Source organism: Procambarus clarkii, chromosome 39 (assembly GCF_040958095.1).
Source record: "Procambarus clarkii isolate CNS0578487 chromosome 39, FALCON_Pclarkii_2.0, whole genome shotgun sequence".
NCBI lineage: Eukaryota > Metazoa > Arthropoda > Malacostraca > Decapoda > Cambaridae > Procambarus > Procambarus clarkii.
The window spans coordinates 14,473,360-14,494,591 of NC_091188.1; the positions used below are offsets into that span (position 1 = coordinate 14,473,360).

The 21,232-nt window shown below is 55.5% G+C and overlaps 1 protein-coding gene across 1 annotated transcript in view; it reads left to right on the top strand.

Moving 5' to 3' along the window:
- LOC123760473 (uncharacterized) overlaps window positions 1-21,232 on the top strand; it is a 42,743-nt gene that overhangs the window by 14,791 nt on the left and 6,720 nt on the right. The window contains exons 2-3 of the mRNA XM_069338014.1: window positions 208-600; window positions 1,479-2,136. Coding sequence (XP_069194115.1) covers window positions 208-600; window positions 1,479-2,136 — 1,051 coding nt within the window. The remainder of the gene's footprint in view (window positions 1-207; window positions 601-1,478; window positions 2,137-21,232) is intronic.

Here is a 21,232-nt window from a genome sequence, read left to right on the forward strand (position 1 = left end):
TATACATATATATATATATATATATATATATATATATATATATATTATATATATATGCACTGACTCGCTTAAACCACAAGCGAAGTTTTACAAACTTGCTTAAACTTAAACTTACAAAGGTGATTACAAGTCTTACATGACTTGTAATCACGTCACGTCTTTACAAGTCTTACAAAGACATGTAAAAAGCAAGATTTTCTGGTCGAGCATTCAGTCATAAGGGCAGGCTCGACAGTGGTAAGGGCAGGCTCGACAGTGGTAAGGGCAGGCTCGACAGTCGTAAGGGCAGGCTCGACAGTGGTAAGGGCAGGCTCGACAGTGGTAAGGGCAGGCTCGACAGTGGTAAGGGCAGGCTCGACAGTCGTAAGAGCAGGCTCGACAGTGGTAAGGGCAGGCTCGACAGTGGTAAGGGCAGGCTCGACAGTGGTAAGGGCAGGCTCGACAGTGGTAAGGGCAGGCTCGACAGTCGTAAGAGCAGGCTCGACAGTCGTAAGAGCAGGCTCGACAGTGGTAATGGCAGGCTCGACAGTGGTAATGGCAGGCTCGACAGTGGTAATGGCAGGCTCGACAGTGGTAATGGCAGGCTCGACAGTTTTAAGGGTAGGCTCGAACGTCGTAAGGGCAGGCTCGACAGTTCTCAGGAGTGTACATCTTACATTTGTTACAGCCTGAAGGAATACGCAGCTTATCAGCAGTGATCATAGTACACGTGGCACTCGGTGGTCGAACACCAAGGAGTACGAGTGTGACTGAGCCTAAGGTTTCAATGATAGCAGTGGTGTGCCATTGGTAAGTTACAATGGAAACAACGGGGCACCATACTACCGTTACAATGGTGGCAGCGGTGGGATTCTGGCATCTCTGAGCCAGTGATCAACTCCTTCCATGTGTCGCGCAATAAGGCTCAGATCACTTCATTCCGCTATACTGATCTGGACTAAAAAAAAAAAAGAGAAGTAACAGGCAATAAAGCCGCTTGTAGGCCAGTACAGCATTTCACTTCCAAGACGGTATTACGCAGCGGAGAGACAGCGGCGGGCTCGTATACTGAAACACGATACGTTTAAAGGTGGATAGTCGCCAACAGTGGTTTCTTTATATTTAAGAGCTCGGAGAAGTTCTCGAAATAAAAAAAAGTATTGGGAGCTGCATGGAGTCTTAACTCAGGTTCTCGGTGATGACTCAGAAGCGGCCGACGACCAGAACTATGAGTCTGATGAGCAGTGAGAATTCAGTCGAGAAGAGGCAACGGGAAAAAATATATTTATAGAGAAAACATTTAAAAAGTTGGGGGGTGGGGGATATACACTGAGCTCAAGGAACACGAAAGCCGGTGTTGGTGGTAGAGAACACTCACAGTCACAATGGTGTGAGTGTAGAGAACACTCACAGTCACAATGGTGTGAGTGGAGAGAACACTCACAGTCACAATGGTGTGAGTGTAGAGAACACTCACAGTCACAATGGTGTGAGTGTAGAGAACACTCACAGTCACAATGGTGTGAGTGGAGAGACCACTCACAGTCACAATGGTGTGAGTGTAGAGACCACTCACAGTCACAATGGTGTGAGTGTAGAGAACACTCACAGTCACAATGGTGTGAGTGTAGAGAACACTCACAGTCACAATGGTGTGAGTGGAGAGACCACTCACAGTCACAATGGTGTGAGTGTAGAGACCACTCACAGTCACAATGGTGTGAGTGTAGAGAACACTCACAGTCACAATGGTGTGAGTGGAGAGACCACTCACAGTCACAATGGTGTGAGTGAAGAGACCACTCACAGTCACAATGGTGTGAGTGTAGAGAACACTCACAGTCACAATGGTGTGAGTGTAGAGAACACTCACAGTCACAATGGTGTGAGTGAAGAGAACACTCACAGTCACAATGGTGTGAGTGAAGAGAACACTCACAGTCACAATGGTGTGAGTGAAGAGAACACTCACAGTCACAATGGTGTGAGTGAAGAGAACACTCACAGTCACAATGGTGTGAGTGAAGAGAACACTCACAGTCACAATGGTGTGAGTGAAGAGAACACTCACAGTCACAATGGTGTGAGTGTAGAGAACACTCGATATAATGTTGTAATGGTAGAGAACAGTCTCAGATATAACAGTGTAGCGGTAGAGTATGTGGAAACACGTACATGATGGATATATATATCTTATCACACACTAGAAAGATAAGCTTAACTTTCATTTTATCATTCCTTTTCTTTACCTTGTTTTCTCTTACGATCCATTTCTTATTCCTATTATTATCCCCTTTATTATACCTTATCTTCCGTACCTGTTGTCTTGCTTTTTTCTTCCTGTAAGATTTCCTTCTCCTCACCTTTCTCTTTTGCCTATTTGTTGCCTTTGCCTCCTTCCTCTCATCACTATCGACTTTATAATGGTCCAGAACGGACCGAAATGTCGTCGTCTCTTCAATATCTAGTGTGTGGTTTGGTCAACATTTTTCAGCCACGTTACTGTGACTCCTCATCTGTATATATCTGGGTGTATATATATCATATACACCCAGATATATATGAGAGAATAATGACTATGGACTCTTGCTTCGGAGGTTAACCGTATTTCACACAACAATTATGGAGGAAAGAAAGAAGCTCATGCATATAAATGGACATATGAAAATGGACGAGAAGAGCATTAACTCGCTGGAGAAGAACAGGGGAAGATAGTGTACAGCAAGAGCAGGGAGGGGTAGAGGAAGCAGGTCTGAGGCTGTCTTGAAAATGTAGGGTTAATGGAAGGCGAGAACGAAAGTATTGTGTCAATAAGGAGGTGGAGAGGTGTTCTATATCCCAGAGGAGGTGGAGAGGTGTTCTATATCCCAGAGTAGGTGGAGAGGTGTTCTATATCCCAGAGTAGGTGGAGAGGTGTTCTATATCCCAGAGTAGGTGGAGAGGTGTTCTATATCCCAGAGTAGGTGGAGAGGTGTTCTATATCCCAGAGGGAAGAGATGTGTTGTGTGTTGTTGCTGTTCGTGTGAACCACAAACAGCAACTCTCCAGTGGCAGAAATGATGATCAGAGGATAAAATATTATCCACTTTTACCTTGATCGAGTTCGCTAGAGGGCGTTGAACGCTCGAGGTTCTTCATCAAATTTATATTGACACACGGCTCTAGGGCTCTAAGGCTCTAGGGCTCTAAGGCTTTAGGGCTCTAGGACACTTTAACCTTTCGAGAAGTGTTAAGAAATCAATACCTGGAAGTCGTACCTAGAAGTTAGACAGCTTTTAAGGGCTGCCTCCTTTAGGTGGGGGAGGGAGGGGGGGGGGGGATATATAAACCGTTCACAACAATGTCTGTAAAAGACCGCAAATAACATGACACGTGGTCAATATGGTGGTGGCCAGGTACCAGTATGGTGGTGGTGGCCAGGTACCAGTATGGTGGTGGTGGCCAGGTACCAGTGTGGTGGTGGTGGCCAGGTACCAGTGTGGTGGTGGTGGCCAGGTACCAGTGTGGTGGTGGTGGCCAGGTACCAGTGTGGTGGTGGTGGCCAGGTACCAGTGTGGTGGTGGTGGCCAGGTACCAGTGTGGTGGTGGTGGCCAGGTACCAGTGTGGTGGTGGTGGCCAGGTACCAGTGTGGTGGTGGTGGCCAGGTACCAGTGTGGTGGTGGTGGCCAGGTACCAGTGTGGTGGTGGTGGCCAGGTACCAGTGTGGTGGTGGTGGCCAGGTACCAGTGTGGTGGTGGTGGCCAGGTACCAGTGTGGTGGTGGTGGCCAGCTACCAGTGTGGTGGTGGTGGCCAGCTACCAGTGTGGTGGTGGTGGCCAGCTACCAGTGTGGTGGTGGTGGCCAGCTACCAGTGTGGTGGTGGTGGCCAGCTACCAGTGTGGTGGTGGTGGCCAGCTACCAGTGTGGTGGTGGTGGCCAGGTACCAGTGTGGTGGTGGTGGCCAGGTACCAGTATGGTGGTGGTGGCCAGGTACCAGTATGGTGGTGGTGGCCAGGTACCAGTATGGTGGTGGTGGCCAGGTACCAGTATGGTGGTGGTGGCCAGGTACCAGTATGGTGGTGGTGGCCAGGTACCAGTATAGTGGTGGTGGCCAGGTACCAGTATGGTGGTGGTGGCCAGGTACCAGTATGGTGGTGGTGGCCAGGTACCAGTATGGTGGTGGTGGCCAGGTACCAGTATGGTGGTGGTGGCCAGGTACCAGTATGGTGGTGGTGGCCAGGTACCAGTATGGTGGTGGTGGCCAGGTACCAGTATGGTGGTGGTGGCCAGGTACCAGTATGGTGGTGGTGGCCAGGTACCAGTATGGTGGTGGTGGCCAGGTACCAGTATGGTGGTGGTGGCCAGGTACCAGTATGGTGGTGGTGGCCAGGTACCAGTATGGTGGTGGTGGCCAGGTACCAGTATGGTGGTGGTGGCCAGGTACCAGTATGGTGGTGGTGGCCAGGTACCAGTATGGTGTTGGTGGCCAGGTACCAGTATGGTGGTGGTGGACAGGTACCAGTATGGTGGTGGTGGCCAGGTACCAGTATGGTGGTGGTGGCCAGGTACCAGTATGGTGGTGGTGGCCAGGTACCAGTATGGTGGTGGTGGCCAGGTACCAGTATGGTGGTGGTGGCCAGGTACCAGTATGGTGGTGGTGGCCAGGTATACCAGTATGGTGGTGGTGGCCAGGTATACCAGTATGGTGGTGGTGGCCAGGTATACCAGTATGGTGATGGTGGCCAGGTACCAGTATGGTGATGGTGGCCAGGTACCAGTATGGTGATGGTGGCCAGGTACCAGTATGGTGGTGGTGGCCAGGTACCAGTATGGTGGTGGTGGCCAGGTACCAGTATGGTGGTGGTGGCCAGGTACCAGTATGGTGGTGGTGGCCAGGTACTCGTACCCCACAACCACCTCCCAGACTCCTCCTCCTCCCACAACCACCTGGGAGACTCCTCCTCCCACGACCACCTGGCAGACTCCTCCTCCTCCCACGACCACCTGGCAGACTCCTCCTCCTCCCACGACCACCTGGCAGACTCCTCCTCCTCCCACGACCACCTGGCAGACTCCTCCTCCTCCCACGACCACCTGGCAGACTCCTCCTCCTCCCACGACCACCTGGCAGACTCCTCCTCCTCCCACGACCACCTGGCAGACTCCTCCTCCTCCCACGACCACCTGGCAGACTCCTCCTCCTCCCACGACCACCTGGCAGACTCCTCCTCCTCCCACGACCACCTGGCAGACTCCTCCTCCTCCCACGACCACCTGGCAGACTCCTCCTCCTCCCACGACCACCTGGCAGACTCCTCCTCCTCCCACGACCACCTGGCAGACTCCTCCTCCTCCCACGACCACCTGGCAGACTCCTCCTCCTCCCACGACCACCTGGCAGACTCCTCCTCCTCCCACGACCACCTGGCAGACTCCTCCTCCTCCCACGACCACCTGGCAGACTCCTCCTCCTCCCACGACCACCTGGCAGACTCCTCCTCCTCCCACGACCACCTGGCAGACTCCTCCTCCTCCCACGACCACCTGGCAGACTCCTCCTCCTCCCACGACCACCTGGCAGACTCCTCCTCCTCCCACGACCACCTGGCAGACTCCTCCTCCTCCCACGACCACCTGGCAGACTCCTCCTCCTCCCACGACCACCTGGCAGACTCCTCCTCCTCCCACGACCACCTGGCAGACTCCTCCTCCTCCCACGACCACCTGGCAGACTCCTCCTCCTCCCACGACCACCTGGCAGACTCCTCCTCCTCCCACGACCACCTGGCAGACTCCTCCTCCTCCCACGACCACCTGGCAGACTCCTCCTCCTCCCACGACCACCTGGCAGACTCCTCCTCCTCCCACGACCACCTGGCAGACTCCTCCTCCTCCCACGACCACCTGGCAGACTCCTCCTCCTCCCACGACCACCTGGCAGACTCCTCCTCCTCCCACGACCACCTGGCAGACTCCTCCTCCCACGACCACCTGGCAGACTCCTCCTCCTCCCACGACCACCTGGCAGACTCCTCCTCCTCCCACGACCACCTGGCAGACTCCTCCTCCTCCCACGACCACCTGGCAGACTCCTCCTCCTCCCACGACCACCTGGCAGACTCCTCATCCTCCCACGACCACCTGGCAGACTCATCCTCCTCCCACGACCACCTGGCAGACTCATCCTCCTCCCACGACCACCTGGCAGACTCATCCTCCTCCCACGACCACCTGGCAGACTCATCCTCCTCCCACGACCACCTGGCAGACTCATCCTCCTCCCACGACCACCTGGCAGACTCATCCTCCTCCCACGACCACCTGGCAGACCTCCTCCTCCCACGACCACCTGGCAGACTCCTCCTCCCACGACCACCTGGCAGACTCCTCCTCCCACGACCACCTGGCAGACTCCTCCTCCCACGACCACCTGGCAGACTCCTCCTCCCACGACCACCTGGCAGACTCCTCCTCCCACGACCACCTGGCAGACTCCTCCTCCCACGACCACCTGGCAGACTCCTCCTCCCACGACCACCTGGCAGACTCCTCCTCCCACGACCACCTGCCAGACTCCTCCTCCCACGACCACCTGCCAGACTCCTCCTCCCACGACCACCTGCCAGACTCCTCCTCCCACGACCACCTGCCAGACTCCTCCTCCCACGACCACCTGCCAGACTCCTCCCCACGACCACCTGCCAGACTCCTCCTCCTCCCACGACCACCTGGCAGACTCCTCCTCCTCCCACGACCACCTGGCAGACTCCTCCTCCTCCCACGACCACCTGGCAGACTCCTCCTCCTCCCACGACCACCTGCCAGACTCCTCCTCCCACGACCACCTGCCAGACTCCTCCTCCTCCCACGACCACCTGCCAGACTCCTCCTCCTCCCACGACCACCTGGCAGACTCCTCCTCCCACGACCACCTGGCAGACTACTCCTCCTCCCACGACCACCTGGCAGACTCCTCCTCCCACGACCACCTGCCAGACTCCTCCTCCCACGACCACCTGCCAGACTCCTCCCACGACCACCTGGCAGACTCCTCCCACGACCACCTGCCAGACTCCTCCTCCCACGACCACCTGGCAGACTCCTCCCACGACCACCTGCCAGACTCCTCCTCCCACGACCACCTGGCAGACTCCTCCCACGACCACCTGGCAGACTCCTCCTCCTCCCACGACCACCTGGCAGACTCCTCCTCCCACGACCACCTGGCAGACTCCTCCTCCCACGACCACCTGGCAGACTCCTCCTCCCACGACCACCTGGCAGACTCCTCCTCCCACGACCATCTGGCAGACTCCTCCCACGACCACCTGCCAGATTCCTCCTCCCACGACCACCTGCCAGACTCCTCCCGCGACCACCTGGCAGACTCCTCCTCCCACGACCACCTGCCAGACTCCTCCTCCCACGACCACCTGGCAGACTCCTCCCACGACCACCTGGCAGACTCCTCCTCCTCCCACGACCACCTGCCAGACTCCTCCTCCCACGACCACCTGGCAGACTCCTCCCACGACCACCTGGCAGACTCCTCCTCCTCCCACGACCACCTGGCAGACTCCTCCTCCCACGACCACCTGGCAGACTCCTCCTCCTCCCATGACCACCTGGCAGACTCCTCCTCCTCCCACGACCACCTGCCAGACTCCTCCTCCCACGACCACCTGGCAGACTCCTCCTCCTCCCACGACCACCTGCCAGACTCCTCCTCCCACGACCACCTGCCAGACTCCTCCCACGACCACCTGGCAGACTCCTCCCACGACCACCTGCCAGACTCCTCCTCCCACGACCACCTGGCAGACTCCTCCCACGACCACCTGGCAGACTCCTCCTCCTCCCACGACCACCTGCCAGACTCCTCCTCCCACGACCACCTGGCAGACTCCTCCTCCCACGACCACCTGGCAGACTCCTCCTCCCACGACCACCTGGCAGACTCCTCCTCCTCCCACGACCACCTGGCAGACTCCTCCTCCCACGACCACCTGGCAGACTCCTCCTCCTCCCACGACCACCTGGCAGACTCCTCCTCCTCCCACGACCACCTGGCAGACTCCTCCTCCTCCCACGACCACCTGGCAGACTCCTCCTCCTCCCACGACCACCTGGCAGACTCCTCCTCCTCCCACGACCACCTGGCAGACTCCTCCTCCCACGACCACCTGGCAGACTCCTCCTCCCACGACCACCTGGCAGACTCCTCCTCCCACGATCACCTGGCAGACTCCTCCCACGACCACCTGGCAGACTCCTCCCACGACCACCTGGCAGACTCCTCCCACGACCACCTGGCAGACTCCTCCCACGACCACCTGCCAGACTCCTCCCACGACCACCTGCCAGACTCCTCCTCCCACGACCACCTGCCAGACTCCTCCTCCCACGACCACCTGCCAGACTCCTCCTCCCACGACCACCTGCCAGACTCCTCCCACGACCACCTGGCAGACTCCTCCCACGACCACCTGGCAGACTCCTCCCACGACCACCTGCCAGACTCCTCCTCCCACGACCACCTGGCAGACTCCTCCTCCCACGACCACCTGCCAGACTCCTCCCACGACCACCTGGCAGACTCCTCCCACGACCACCTGGCAGACTCCTCCTCCAACGGCCACCTGGCAGACTCCTCCCACGACCACCTGGCAGACTCCTCCTCCCACGACCACCTGGCAGACTCCTCCTTCCTGCGTCATGTTCTTTATCAATAATCTCAATTGTATTCATCTTCCCATTGCGTCGGGTCGATATAATCTCACTTGCCCAACCGTCTCGTTCGTCCATGAACTACTTATCTCTCAGATACTCTTATTCCTCCTCTCTGCCCTGAGGTTATCTCCATCTCTCGCTCCCTCACAGCGCCGCCCGAGTCTGCTTTATCTCGCATCTTATTTTATTGCATTATCTTTGTACCTATTCCTTTGTTGCTGCGCCCCATCCCTAGCCTCGCGGTGAATTTATTTTGTTATATTAATCTATTTGTTCTTCATTCTACCTGTTTCCCACTTTCTGAACTTAGAATTTATAATAGAATTTAAATTCTATTTCTAAAATGTTACTCTTGTTTGCTTTTTTGACTCCAGTCAGGCCTTCATAGAATGTACTGGAGCCGGACTCTCCAGGCTTGTGTTGTTGGTGTTGGCGAGTGCCAGGTCGACGAGGAACTGTAGAGTAAGGCAGGTCCTAGTCAGAACTGACTTCTCTAACGGTTACGTGTTAGACGTCATTAGAAGAAAGGTGACACGCCAAGCAACCCACGAAGAATCAACCACCACAACACCTGTTCCTCCTATCACACTGTTTTACAAGAACTTCTTTTCTACGGCTTAGAAAATTGAGGAAAGAGTCCTGAAATATATTATTGATTGGAACGTTATCCTCACAGACACCAGTCAGAAGATACGACTAACAATTTACTACAAAAACAAGACCACCACCAGCACAGTCACGAAGAACTCTCCAGACACCAAACACAACGCCTTAAGAGAGACAAACGTCGTCTATGCCTTCACATGCCTACTTGGGAATTGTCAGCCCAAAGAACTCAGTATATAGGCAAGACAACAACGTTTTTCTCTAGGCGATTAGCTATGCACAAGCAACAGGGCTCCATCAAGGAGCATATAATCTCCACTTACAACCAGACCATCACTAGAGACATCTTAACATGCAACACTGAAATAATCGACAAGTATAACGACAACAGAAGACAGACTGGACATCAGCGAGGCCCTACACATCAAAGAGTCAAGACCAGCAATCAACAACCAGCTAACATACAATATATATATATATATATATATATATATATATATATATATATATATATATATATATATATATATATATATATATATATATGCCTATACTTGCATAAACCACAAGTGAAGATTAACAATCTTTGGACAACACCCACCAGTGGGACTCGAACCCAGAAAGCACAACTACCTTCCAGTAGCTGGCATAACTAGTATGCTTTAACCCACTACGCCATCAGACCTTACAAAAGAAGTAGATAGTTCGAGATATATATCTCAAACATCTCCACCTCCCGAAGGCACCAGATGAGTGAGGGGTCAGTCTGCATTTTTCGTCAAGCCACTGTCAATGTGAGAGAACTCGTGTCCAGCTTATAAGCCTATACTTGCATAAACCACAAGTGAAGATTAACAATCTTTGGACAACACCCACCAGTGGGACTCGAACCCAGAAAGCACAACTACCTTCCAGTAGCTGGCATAACTAGTATGCTTTAACCCACTACGCCATCAGACCTTACAAAAGAAGTAGATAGTTCGAGATATATATCTCAAACATCTCCACCTCCCGAAGGCACCAGATGAGTGAGGGGTCAGTCTGCATTTTTCGTCAAGCCACTGTCAATGTGAGAGAACTCGTGTCCAGCTTATAAGCCTATACTTGCATAAACCACAAGTGAAGATTAACAATCTTTGGACAACACCCACCAGTGGGACTCGAACCCAGAAAGCACAACTACCTTCCAGTAGCTGGCATAACTAGTATGCTTTAACCCACTACGCCATCAGACCTTACAAAAGAAGTAGATAGTTCGAGATATATATCTCAAACATCTATATATATATATATATATAGATATATATATATATATATATATATATATATATGTCGTACCTAATAGCCAGAACGCACTTCTCAGCCTACTATGCAAGGCCCGATTTGCCTAATAAGCCAAGTTTTCATGAATTAATTGTTTTTCGACTACCTAACGTACCTAACCTAACCTAACCTAACTTTTTCGGCTACCTAACCAAACCTAACCTATAAAGATAGGTTAGGTTAGGTTAGGTAGGGTTGGTTAGGTTCGGTCATATATCTACGTTAATTTTAACTCCAATAAAAAAAAAAAATGACCTCATACATAATGAAATGGGTAGCTTTATCATTTCATAAGAAAAAAATTAGAAAAAATATATTAATTCAGGAAAACTTGGCTTATTAGGCAAATCGGGCCTTGAATAGTAGGCCAAAAAGTGAGTTCTGGCTACTAGGTACGACATATATATATATATATATATATATATATATATATATATATATATATATATATATATATATATATATATATATATATATATATATATGACCGAAAAAGTAAGATTAATAACTAACACGAATTTTCTCTATTTCTTACGTTTCTTTTTACTGTCGATGGTAATTGAAAAATCAATTCTCCAAAATTCATTTTTATTTCTAGTCTGACGCGACGCTTGAACGCATTTCATAATAACTTATTACATTTTTAAAGACTTTAGTTTATACACACAACTGTAACCTGAAAACACTAAACAGTCATACTTATACTAACACTAACCAACTAATCCGTCATATGCTCGCATTTGGGTAAGGTGATATGGAGCAACAGTTTTGGATGAGGTGAACAAACTTGTGACAAATACAAGACAGAACACGAAACTGTGTGTATTAATTGTATACCTGTTTGATGGGATTCTGGAAGTTCTACTCCCCAAGCCCGGCCGGAGGCCAGGCTCGACTTGTGAGAGTTTGGTCCACCAGACTGTTGCTTGCAGCGGCCCGCAGGCCCACATACCCACCACAGCCCGGCTGATCCGGAACTTCTCTTAGCATATGAAAGCATAAGAATGGAAGTAACTGCAGAGGGCCTATTGGCCCATACTTCCTCTTGATGCTTCTATATTGGTTCGGAGTTTTGAAGTGGATAGAATATAGTTGTGCATTAATTTTCTGTTGATTGCTGGTATTGACTTTTTGATGTGTAGTGCCTTGCAGATGTCGAGCCGCCTGCTATCGCTGTATCTATCGATGATTTCTGTGTTGTTTGTTAAGACTTCTCTGGTGATGGTCTGGTTGTGAGAAGAGATTATATGTTCCTTAATGGAGCCTTGTTGCTTATGCATTGTTAATCGCCTGGAAAGAGACGTTGTTGTCATGCCTATATACTGAGTTCTTTGAGGCTTACAGTTTCCAAGTGGGCATTTGAAGGCATAGACGACATTGGTCTCTTTTAAAGCGTTCTGCTTTGTGTCTGGAGAGTTTCTCATGAGTAGGCTGGCCGTTTTCTTGGTTTTATAGTAAATCGTCAATTGTATCTTCTGATTTTTGTCTGTAGGGATAACGTTTCTATTAACAATATCTTTCAGGACCACTTGGTTTTCACATAACGTGACAGTTTATACCCAGATTTAGGAGACTGACTTGGTCCTCGGTGAGGTTGATTCGTGCAAGGTTCAGGAAGCCGTCTCTTGGTCGTGGAATTGCCATAGGTCCTCCATATAAGGTGCTGTGGTGATGTCGGTCTGTGAGGATGTCAAGGTATTGCTCGATGCAAGTACGGAGACTTTCGTCGATGTTGCTGTTTCTCCATTGGCTTGTAGCATGAACTAGTTACGTTTTGTTGTCTTTGATTTCATTTTCTGTTGGACGACATATTCGACCTCGAGACACAAAAGAAGGTCACCACCAAAGACACCTTACAAGCGGAACTTATTGCGGAAGGAGGGAAAAACCGAGGCAACTACAGAAGCACCATACTGTCCCCCGAGCTCAAAGCGGCAGCTAAGAGCCTTCGTGAGAACAAGGAGATAGTCGTCAGAAGAGGTGACAAGTCGCCAATATACGTCATTCTTAAAAATGACGAATATCTGGCAAAAATGAACCTCATTCTCTCTGACCAAACTAAATTCCAAAGGGTAACGAAGGACACTACAGCCGAATTGAAGGCAAAGGTCAACAAATTGATCGAAACTGTGAACGCCAAGAAATCCGGACTCCACCTGCCAAAGATTATTGGGGAATATAAACCCGGATACGCATATGGAAATGTCAAGACACATAAGCTTGGAAACCCACTTCGGCCAATCATCAGCCAGATACCCACACCCACGTACAGACTGGCGAAGCGACTCACTGGCTTGCTGACTCTTTATGTCCCTTGCACCTTCAGCCTGAAGTCTCCAAAGGAATTTGTTGACTTACTGCGGGGAACACAGGCCACAGGGATAAGAGCCTTGTTGGACGTAGAATCACTGTTTACCAACGTACCTGTGGATGAAACAATCGAGATGATAGCGGACAGAGTGTATCGTGATCCGGCCTGTACTCCTCTTGACATACCAGAAAACGTTCTAAGGAAACTATTCCAAGCTTGTACTAAAGAGGCACCCTTCTTGAGCCCGGATGGGCACATGTATAAGCAAGTAGATGGGGTCGCCATGGGTTCTCCCCTAGGTGTCCTGTTTGCGAACTTCTACATGGGTACCATCGAACAAAAGGTCTTAGTCGACATGAACTTGAAACCGGCCATATACTGCAGGTATGTTGACATTTTTACACAGGTACCTGATGTCAGACATCTGCAGGGGCTGAAGGAGGCATTTGAGCGGAATTCTGTGTTACGTTTCACTTACGAGATGGAGGATGGGAAGCTGCCCTTTCTAGATGTAACAGTCATGGAAAGGAGCGGAGGTTTCCACACTACAGTCTACACCAAGGAAACAAACATAGGAATGTGCCTCAATGCCAACAGTGACTGCCCAGACAGGTACAAGAGGAGTGTCGTTAACGCTTATGTCGACCGTGCTCGCAGCCACAGCTCAGGATGGAAGCAAGTCGATGAAGAACTCTGTAGAGTAAGGCAGGTCCTAGTCAACAACGGCTTCTCCAATGGTTTCGTTGAAGACATCATAAGAAGGAAGATGAAGCGCCATGCAACCTCTGAAGAGACAACTAACACAACACCTGTACCCCCTGTTAGACTATTTTACAGGAACTTCATCTCGACAGCTCATAAAACGAAGGAAAGGGTCATGAAAGATATTGTTAATAAAAACGTTATCCCTACAGACAAAAATCAGAAGATACAATTGACGATTTACTATAAAACCAAGAAAACGGCCAACCTACTCATGAGAAACTCTCCAGACACAAAGCAGAACGCTTTAAAAGAGACCAATGTCGTCTATGCCTTCAAATGCCCACTTGGGGACTGTAAGCCTCAAAGAATTCAGTATATAGGCAAGACAACAACATCTCTTTCCAGGCGATTAACGATGCGTAAGCAACAGGGCTCCATTAAGGAACATATAATCTCTTCCCACAACCAGACCATCACCAGAGAAGTTTTAACAAAAAACACGGAAATCATCGATAGATACAGCGATAGCAGGCGGCTAGATATCTGCGAGGCACTACACATTAAGAAGTCGACACCAGCAATCAACAACCAATTACTGCACAAATATATTCTACCCACTTCAAGACTCCGCACCAATATAGAAGCATCAAGAAATATGGGCCAATAGGCCCTTTGCAGTTACTTCCATTCTTCCCTTTAACTTACAAAATATTATACCCATTGTTTCGTGTTCTGTCTTGTGTTGAAAGTTGTTTTCACCTCATCCAAAACTGTTGTAACATATCACCTCACTCAAATGCAGGTATAAAATCAAAGCTGTTTAAACATTGTTTGCAAGTTATAGTTGTGTGTGTGTGTAAACTAAAGTCTTTGAAAATGTAATAAGTTATTACAAAACGCATTCAAGTGTCGCGTCAGACTAGAAATAGAAAGGAATTTTGGAGAATTGATTTTTCAATTACCATCAACAGTGAAAAGAACAATAAGAAATATTGAGAAAATTCGTGTTAGAATTATTAATCTTACTTTTTCGGTCATATTCAATAATATATGTCTACCGGAAAGACTGCTACCAAAATATACTAATATATATATATATTATATATATTATATATATATATATATATATATATATATATATATATATATATATATATATATATATATATATATATATATATATATATATATAAACTACACGTAACGCACCACCATTTGAGGATCAAATGGCATCTTTCCAGCAGGCTGCTCCTCTTCTCACGTTTAAAAGAAAAACATTTGAGCTCAGCAGCCGTCAAACGGAACGAGTTGCATTCAATTACAGTTTCAACCAATTTTCAGAAACCAGTTTTTCTGGCGAGTTTGCGAGCCGAGCCGAGCCTGTGATCACCCACTGAGCCTCAAACGCGTGTCCCGCACCATCTATAATGTAATTGTCGCCATTATACATCATGTGAAGTGGATAACAGTTCAATAATATTTTGAAGCCCATGTTATGAATGAAGCCTCGAATCCTTGCTGTAAGTCCCCGACCCACCCGTTGCCACGCTGCTGAGCCCGTTGTGTCGCTGTTGAGCCCGTTGTGTCGCTGTTGAGCCCGTTGTCTCGCTGTTGAGCCCGTTGTCTCGCTTTCGAGCCCGTTGTCTCGCTTTCGAGCCCGTTGTCTCGCTTTCGAGCCCGTTGTCTCGCTTTCGAGCCCGTTGTCTCGCTTTCGAGCCCGTTGTCTCGCTTTCGAGCCCGTTGTCTCGCTTTCGAGCCCGTTGTCTCGCTTTCGAGCCCGTTGTCTCGCTTTCGAGCCCGTTGTCTCGCTTTCGAGCCCGTTGTCTCGCTTTCGAGCCCGTTGTCTCGCTTTCGAGCCCGTTGTCTCGCTTTCGAGCCCGTTGCCACGCTTTCGAGCCCGTTGCCACGCTGCTGAGCCCGTTGCCACGCTGCTGAGCCCGTTGCCACGCTGCTGAGCCCGTTGCCACGCTGCTGAGCCCGTTGCCACGCTGCTGAGCCCGTTGCCACGCTGCTGAGCCCGTTGCCACGCTGCTGAGCCCGTTGCCACGCTGCTGAGCCCGTTGCCACGCTGCTGAGCCCGTTGCCACGCTGCTGAGCCCGTTGCCACGCTGCTGAGCCCGTTGCCACGCTGCTGAGCCCGTTGCCACGCTGCTGAGCCCGTTGCCACGCTGCTGAGCCCGTTGCCACGCTGCTGAGCCCGTTGCCACGCTGCTGAGCCCGTTGCCACGCTGCTGAGCCCGTTGCCACGCTGCTGAGCCCGTTGCCACGCTGCTGAGCCCGTTGCCACGCTGCTGAGCCGTTGCCACGCTGCTGAGCCCGTTGCCACGCTGCTGAGCCCGTTGCCACGCTGCTGAGCCCGTTGCCACGCTGCTGAGCCCGTTGCCACGCTGCTGAGCCCGTTGCCACGCTGCTGAGCCCGTTGCCACGCTGCTGAGCCCGTTGCCACGCTGCTGAGCCCGTTGCCACGCTGCTGAGCCCGTTGCCACGCTGCTGAGCCCGTTGCCACGCTGCTGAGCCCGTTGCCACGCGCTGCTGAGCCCGTTGCCACGCTGCTGAGCCCGTTGCCACGCTGCTGAGCCCGTTGCCACGCTGCTGAGCCCGTTGCCACGCTGCTGAGCCCGTTGCCACGCTGCTGAGCCCGTTGCCACGCTGCTGAGCCCGTTGCCACGCTGCTGAGCCCGTTGCCACGCTGCTGAGCCCGTTGCCACGCTGCTGAGCCCGTTGCCACGCTGCTGAGCCCGTTGCCACGCTGCTGAGCCCGTTGCCACGCTGCTGAGCCCGTTGCCACGCTGCTGAGCCCGTTGCCACGCTGCTGAGCCCGTTGCCACGCTGCTGAGCCCGTTGCCACGCTGCTGAGCCCGTTGCCACGCTGCTGAGCCCGTTGCCACGCTGCTGAGCCCGTTGCCACGCTGCTGAGCCCGTTGCCACGCTGCTGAGCCCGTTGCCACGCTGCTGAGCCCGTTGCCACGCTGCTGAGCCCGTTGCCACGCTGCTGAGCCCGTTGCCACGCTGCTGAGCCCGTTGCCACGCTGCTGAGCCCGTTGCCACGCTGCTGAGCCCGTTGCCACGCTGCTGAGCCCGTTGCCACGCTGCTGAGCCCGTTGCCACGCTGCTGAGCCCGTTGCCACGCTGCTGAGCCCGTTGCCACGCTGCTGAGCCCGTTGCCACGCTGCTGAGCCCGTTGCCACGCTGCTGAGCCCGTTGCCACGCTGCTGAGCCCGTTGCCACGCTGCTGAGCCCGTTGCCACGCTGCTGAGCCCGTTGCCACGCTGCTGAGCCGTTGCCACGCTGCTGAGCCCGTTGCCACGCTGCTGAGCCCGTTGCCACGCTGCTGAGCCCGTTGCCACGCTGCTGAGCCCGTTGCCACGCTGCTGAGCCCGTTGCCACGCTGCTGAGCCCGTTGCCACGCTGCTGAGCCCGTTGCCACGCTGCTGAGCCCGTTGCCACGCTGCTGAGCCCGTTGCCACGCTGCTGAGCCCGTTGCCACGCTGCTGAGCCCGTTGCCACGCTGCTGAGCCCGTTGCCACGCTGCTGAGCCCGTTGCCACGCTGCTGAGCCCGTTGCCACGCTGCTGAGCCCGTTGCCACGCTGCTGAGCCCGTTGCCACGCTGCTGAGCCCGTTGCCACGCTGCTGAGCCCGTTGCCACGCTGCTGAGCCCGTTGCCACGCTGCTGAGCCCGTTGCCACGCTGCTGAGCCCGTTGCCACGCTGCTGAGCCCGTTGCCACGCTGCTGAGCCCGTTGCCACGCTGCTGAGCCCGTTGCCACGCTGCTGAGCCCGTTGCCACGCTGCTGAGCCCGTTGCCACGCTGCTGAGCCCGTTGCCACGCTGCTGAGCCCGTTGCCACGCTGCTGAGCCCGTTGCCACGCTGCTGAGCCCGTTGCCACGCTGCTGAGCCCGTTGCCACGCTGCTGAGCCCGTTGCCACGCTGCTGAGCCCGTTGCCACGCTGCTGAGCCCGTTGCCACGCTGCTGAGCCCGTTGCCACGCTGCTGAGCCCGTTGCCACGCTGCTGAGCCCGTTGCCACGCTGCTGAGCCCGTTGCCACGCTGCTGAGCCCGTTGCCACGCTGCTGAGCCCGTTGCCACGCTGCTGAGCCCGTTGCCACGCTGCTGAGCCCGTTGCCACGCTGCTGAGCCCGTTGCCACGCTGCTGAGCCCGTTGCCACGCTGCTGAGCCCGTTGCCACGCTGCTGAGCCCGTTGCCACGCTGCTGAGCCCGTTGCCACGCTGCTGAGCCCGTTGCCACGCTGCTGAGCCCGTTGCCACGCTGCTGAGCCCGTTGCCACGCTGCTGAGCCCGTTGCCACGCTGCTGAGCCCGTTGCCACGCTGCTGAGCCCGTTGCCACGCTGCTGAGCCCGTTGCCACGCTGCTGAGCCCGTTGCCACGCTGCTGAGCCCGTTGCCACGCTGCTGAGCCCGTTGCCACGCTGCTGAGCCCGTTGCCACGCTGCTGAGCCCGTTGCCACGCTGCTGAGCCCGTTGCCACGCTGCTGAGCCCGTTGCCACGCTGCTGAGCCCGTTGCCACGCTGCTGAGCCCGTTGCCACGCTGCTGAGCCCGTTGCCACGCTGCTGAGCCCGTATGCCACGCTGCTGATGCCCGTTGCCACGCTGCTGAGCCCGTTGCCACGCTGCTGAGCCCGTTGCCACGCTGCTGAGCCCGTTGCCACGCTGCTGAGCCCGTTGCCACGCTGCTGAGCCGTTGCCACGCTGCTGAGCCCGTTGCCACGCTGCTGAGCCCGTTGCCACGCTGCTGAGCCCGTTGCCACGCTGCTGAGCCCGTTGCCACGCTGCTGAGCCCGTTGCCACGCTGCTGAGCCCGTTGCCACGCTGCTGAGCCCGTTGCCACGCTGCTGAGCCCGTTGCCACGCTGCTGAGCCCGTTGCCACGCTGCTGAGCCCGTTGCCACGCTGCTGAGCCCGTTGCCACGCTGCTGAGCCCGTTGCCACGCTGCTGAGCCCGTTGCCACGCTGCTGAGCCCGTTGCCACGCTGCTGAGCCCGTTGCCACGCTGCTGAGCCCGTTGCCACGCTGCTGAGCCCGTTGCCACGCTGCTGAGCCGTTGCCACGCTGCTGAGCCCGTTGCCACGCTGCTGAGCCCGTTGCCACGCTGCTGAGCCCGTTGCCACGCTGCTGAGCCCGTTGCCACGCTGCTGAGCCCGTTGCCACGCTGCTGAGCCCGTTGCCACGCTGCTGAGCCCGTTGCCACGCTGCTGAGCCCGTTGCCACGCTGCTGAGCCCGTTGCCACGCTGCTGAGCCCGTTGCCACGCTGCTGAGCCCGTTGCCACGCTGCTGAGCCCGTTGCCACGCTGCTGAGCCCGTTGCCACGCTGCTGAGCCCGTTGCCACGCTGCTGAGCCCGTTGCCACGCTGCTGAGCCCGTTGCCACGCTGCTGAGCCCTTGCCACGCTGCTGAGCCCGTTGCCACGCTGCTGAGCCCGTTGCCACGCTGCTGAGCCCGTTGCCACGCTGCTGAGCCCGTTGCCACGCTGCTGAGCCCGTTGCCACGCTGCTGAGCCCGTTGCCACGCTGCTGAGCCCGTTGCCACGCTGCTGAGCCCGTTGCCACGCTGCTGAGCCGTTGCCACGCTGCTGAGTCCCGTTGCCACGCTGCTGAGCCCGTTGCCACGCTGCTGAGCCCGTTGCCACGCTGCTGAGCCCGTTGCCACGCTGCTGAGCCCGTTGCCACGCTGCTGAGCCCGTTGCCACGCTGCTGAGCCCGTTGCCACGCTGCTGAGCCCGTTGCCACGCTGCTGAGCCCGTTGCCACGCTGCTGAGCCCGTTGCCACGCTGCTGAGCCCGTTGCCACGCTGCTGAGCCCGTTGCCACGCTGCTGAGCCCGTTGCCACGCTGCTGAGCCCGTTGCCACGCTGCTGAGCCCGTTGCCACGCTGCTGAGCCCGTTGCCACGCTGCTGAGCCCGTTGCCACGCTGCTGAGCCCGTTGCCACGCTGCTGAGCCCGTTGCCACGCTGCTGAGCCCGTTGCCACGCTGCTGAGCCCGTTGCCACGCTGCTGAGCCCGTTGCCACGCTGCTGAGCCCGTTGCCACGCTGCTGAGCCCGTTGCCACGCTGCTGAGCCCGTTGCCACGCTGCTGAGCCCGTTGCCACGCTGCTGAGCCCGTTGCCACGCTGCTGAGCCCGTTGCCACGCTGCTGAGCCCGTTGCCACGCTGCTGAGCCCGTTGCCACGCTGCTGAGCCCGTTGCCACGCTGCTGAGCCCGTTGCCACGCTGCTGAGCCCGTTGCCACGCTGCTGAGCCCGTTGCCACGCTGCTGAGCCCGTTGCCACGCTGCTGAGCCCGTTGCCACGCTGCTGAGCCCGTTGCCACGCTGCTGAGCCCGTTGCCACGCTGCTGAGCCCGTTGCCACGCTGCTGAGCCCGTTGCCACGCTGCTGAGCCCGTTGCCACGCTGCTGAGCCCGTTGCCACGCTGCTGAGCCCGTTGCCACGCTGCTGAGCCCGTTGCCACGCTGCTGAGCCCGTTGCCACGCTGCTGAGCCCGTTGCCACGCTGCTGAGCCCGTTGCCACGCTGCTGAGCCCGTTGCCACGCTGCTGAGCCCGTTGCCACGCTGCTGAGCCCGTTGCCACGCTGCTGAGCCCGTTGCCACGCTGCTGAGCCCGTTGCCACGCTGCTGAGCCCGTTGCCACGCTGCTGAGCCCGTTGCCACGCTGCTGAGCCCGTTGCCACGCTGCTGAGCCCGTTGCCACGCTGCTGAGCCCGTTGCCACGCTGCTGAGCCCGTTGCCACGCTGCTGAGCCCGTTGCCACGCTGCTGAGCCCGTTGCCACGCTGCTGAGCCCGTTGCCACGCTGCTGAGCCCGTTGCCACGCTGCTGAGCCCGTTGCCACGCTGCTGAGCCCGTTGCCACGCTGCTGAGCCCGTTGCCACGCTGCTGAGCCCGTTGCCACGCTGCTGAGCCCGTTGCCACGCTGCTGAGCCCGTTGCCACGCTGCTGAGCCCGTTGCCACGCTGCTGAGCCCGTTGCCACGCTGCTGAGCCCGTTGCCACGCTGCTGAGCCCGTTGCCACGCTGCTGAGCCCGTTGCCACGCTGCTGAGCCCGTTGCCACGCTGCTGAGCCCGTTGCCACGCTGCTGAGCCCGTTGCCACGCTGCTGAGCCCGTTGCCACGCTGCTGAGCCGTTGCCACGCTGCTGAGCCCGTTGCCACGCTGCTGAGCCCGTTGCCACGCTGCTGAGCCCGTTGCCACGCTGCTGAGCCCGTTGCCACGCTGCTGAGCCCGTTGCCACGCTGCTGAGCCCGTTGCCACGCTGCTGAGCCCGTTGCCACGCTGCTGAGCCCGTTGCCACGCTGCTGAGCCCGTTGCCACGCTGCTGAGCCCGTTGCCACGCTGCTGAGCCCGTTGCCACGCTGCTGAGCCCGTTGCCACGCTGCTGAGCCCGTTGCCACGCTGCTGAGCCCGTTGCCACGCTGCTGAGCCCGTTGCCACGCTGCTGAGCCCGTTGCCACGCTGCTGAGCCCGTTGCCACGCTGCTGAGCCCGTTGCCACGCTGCTGAGCCCGTTGCCACGCTGCTGAGCCCGTTGCCACGCTGCTGAGCCCGTTGCCACGCTGCTGAGCCCGTTGCCACGCTGCTGAGCCCG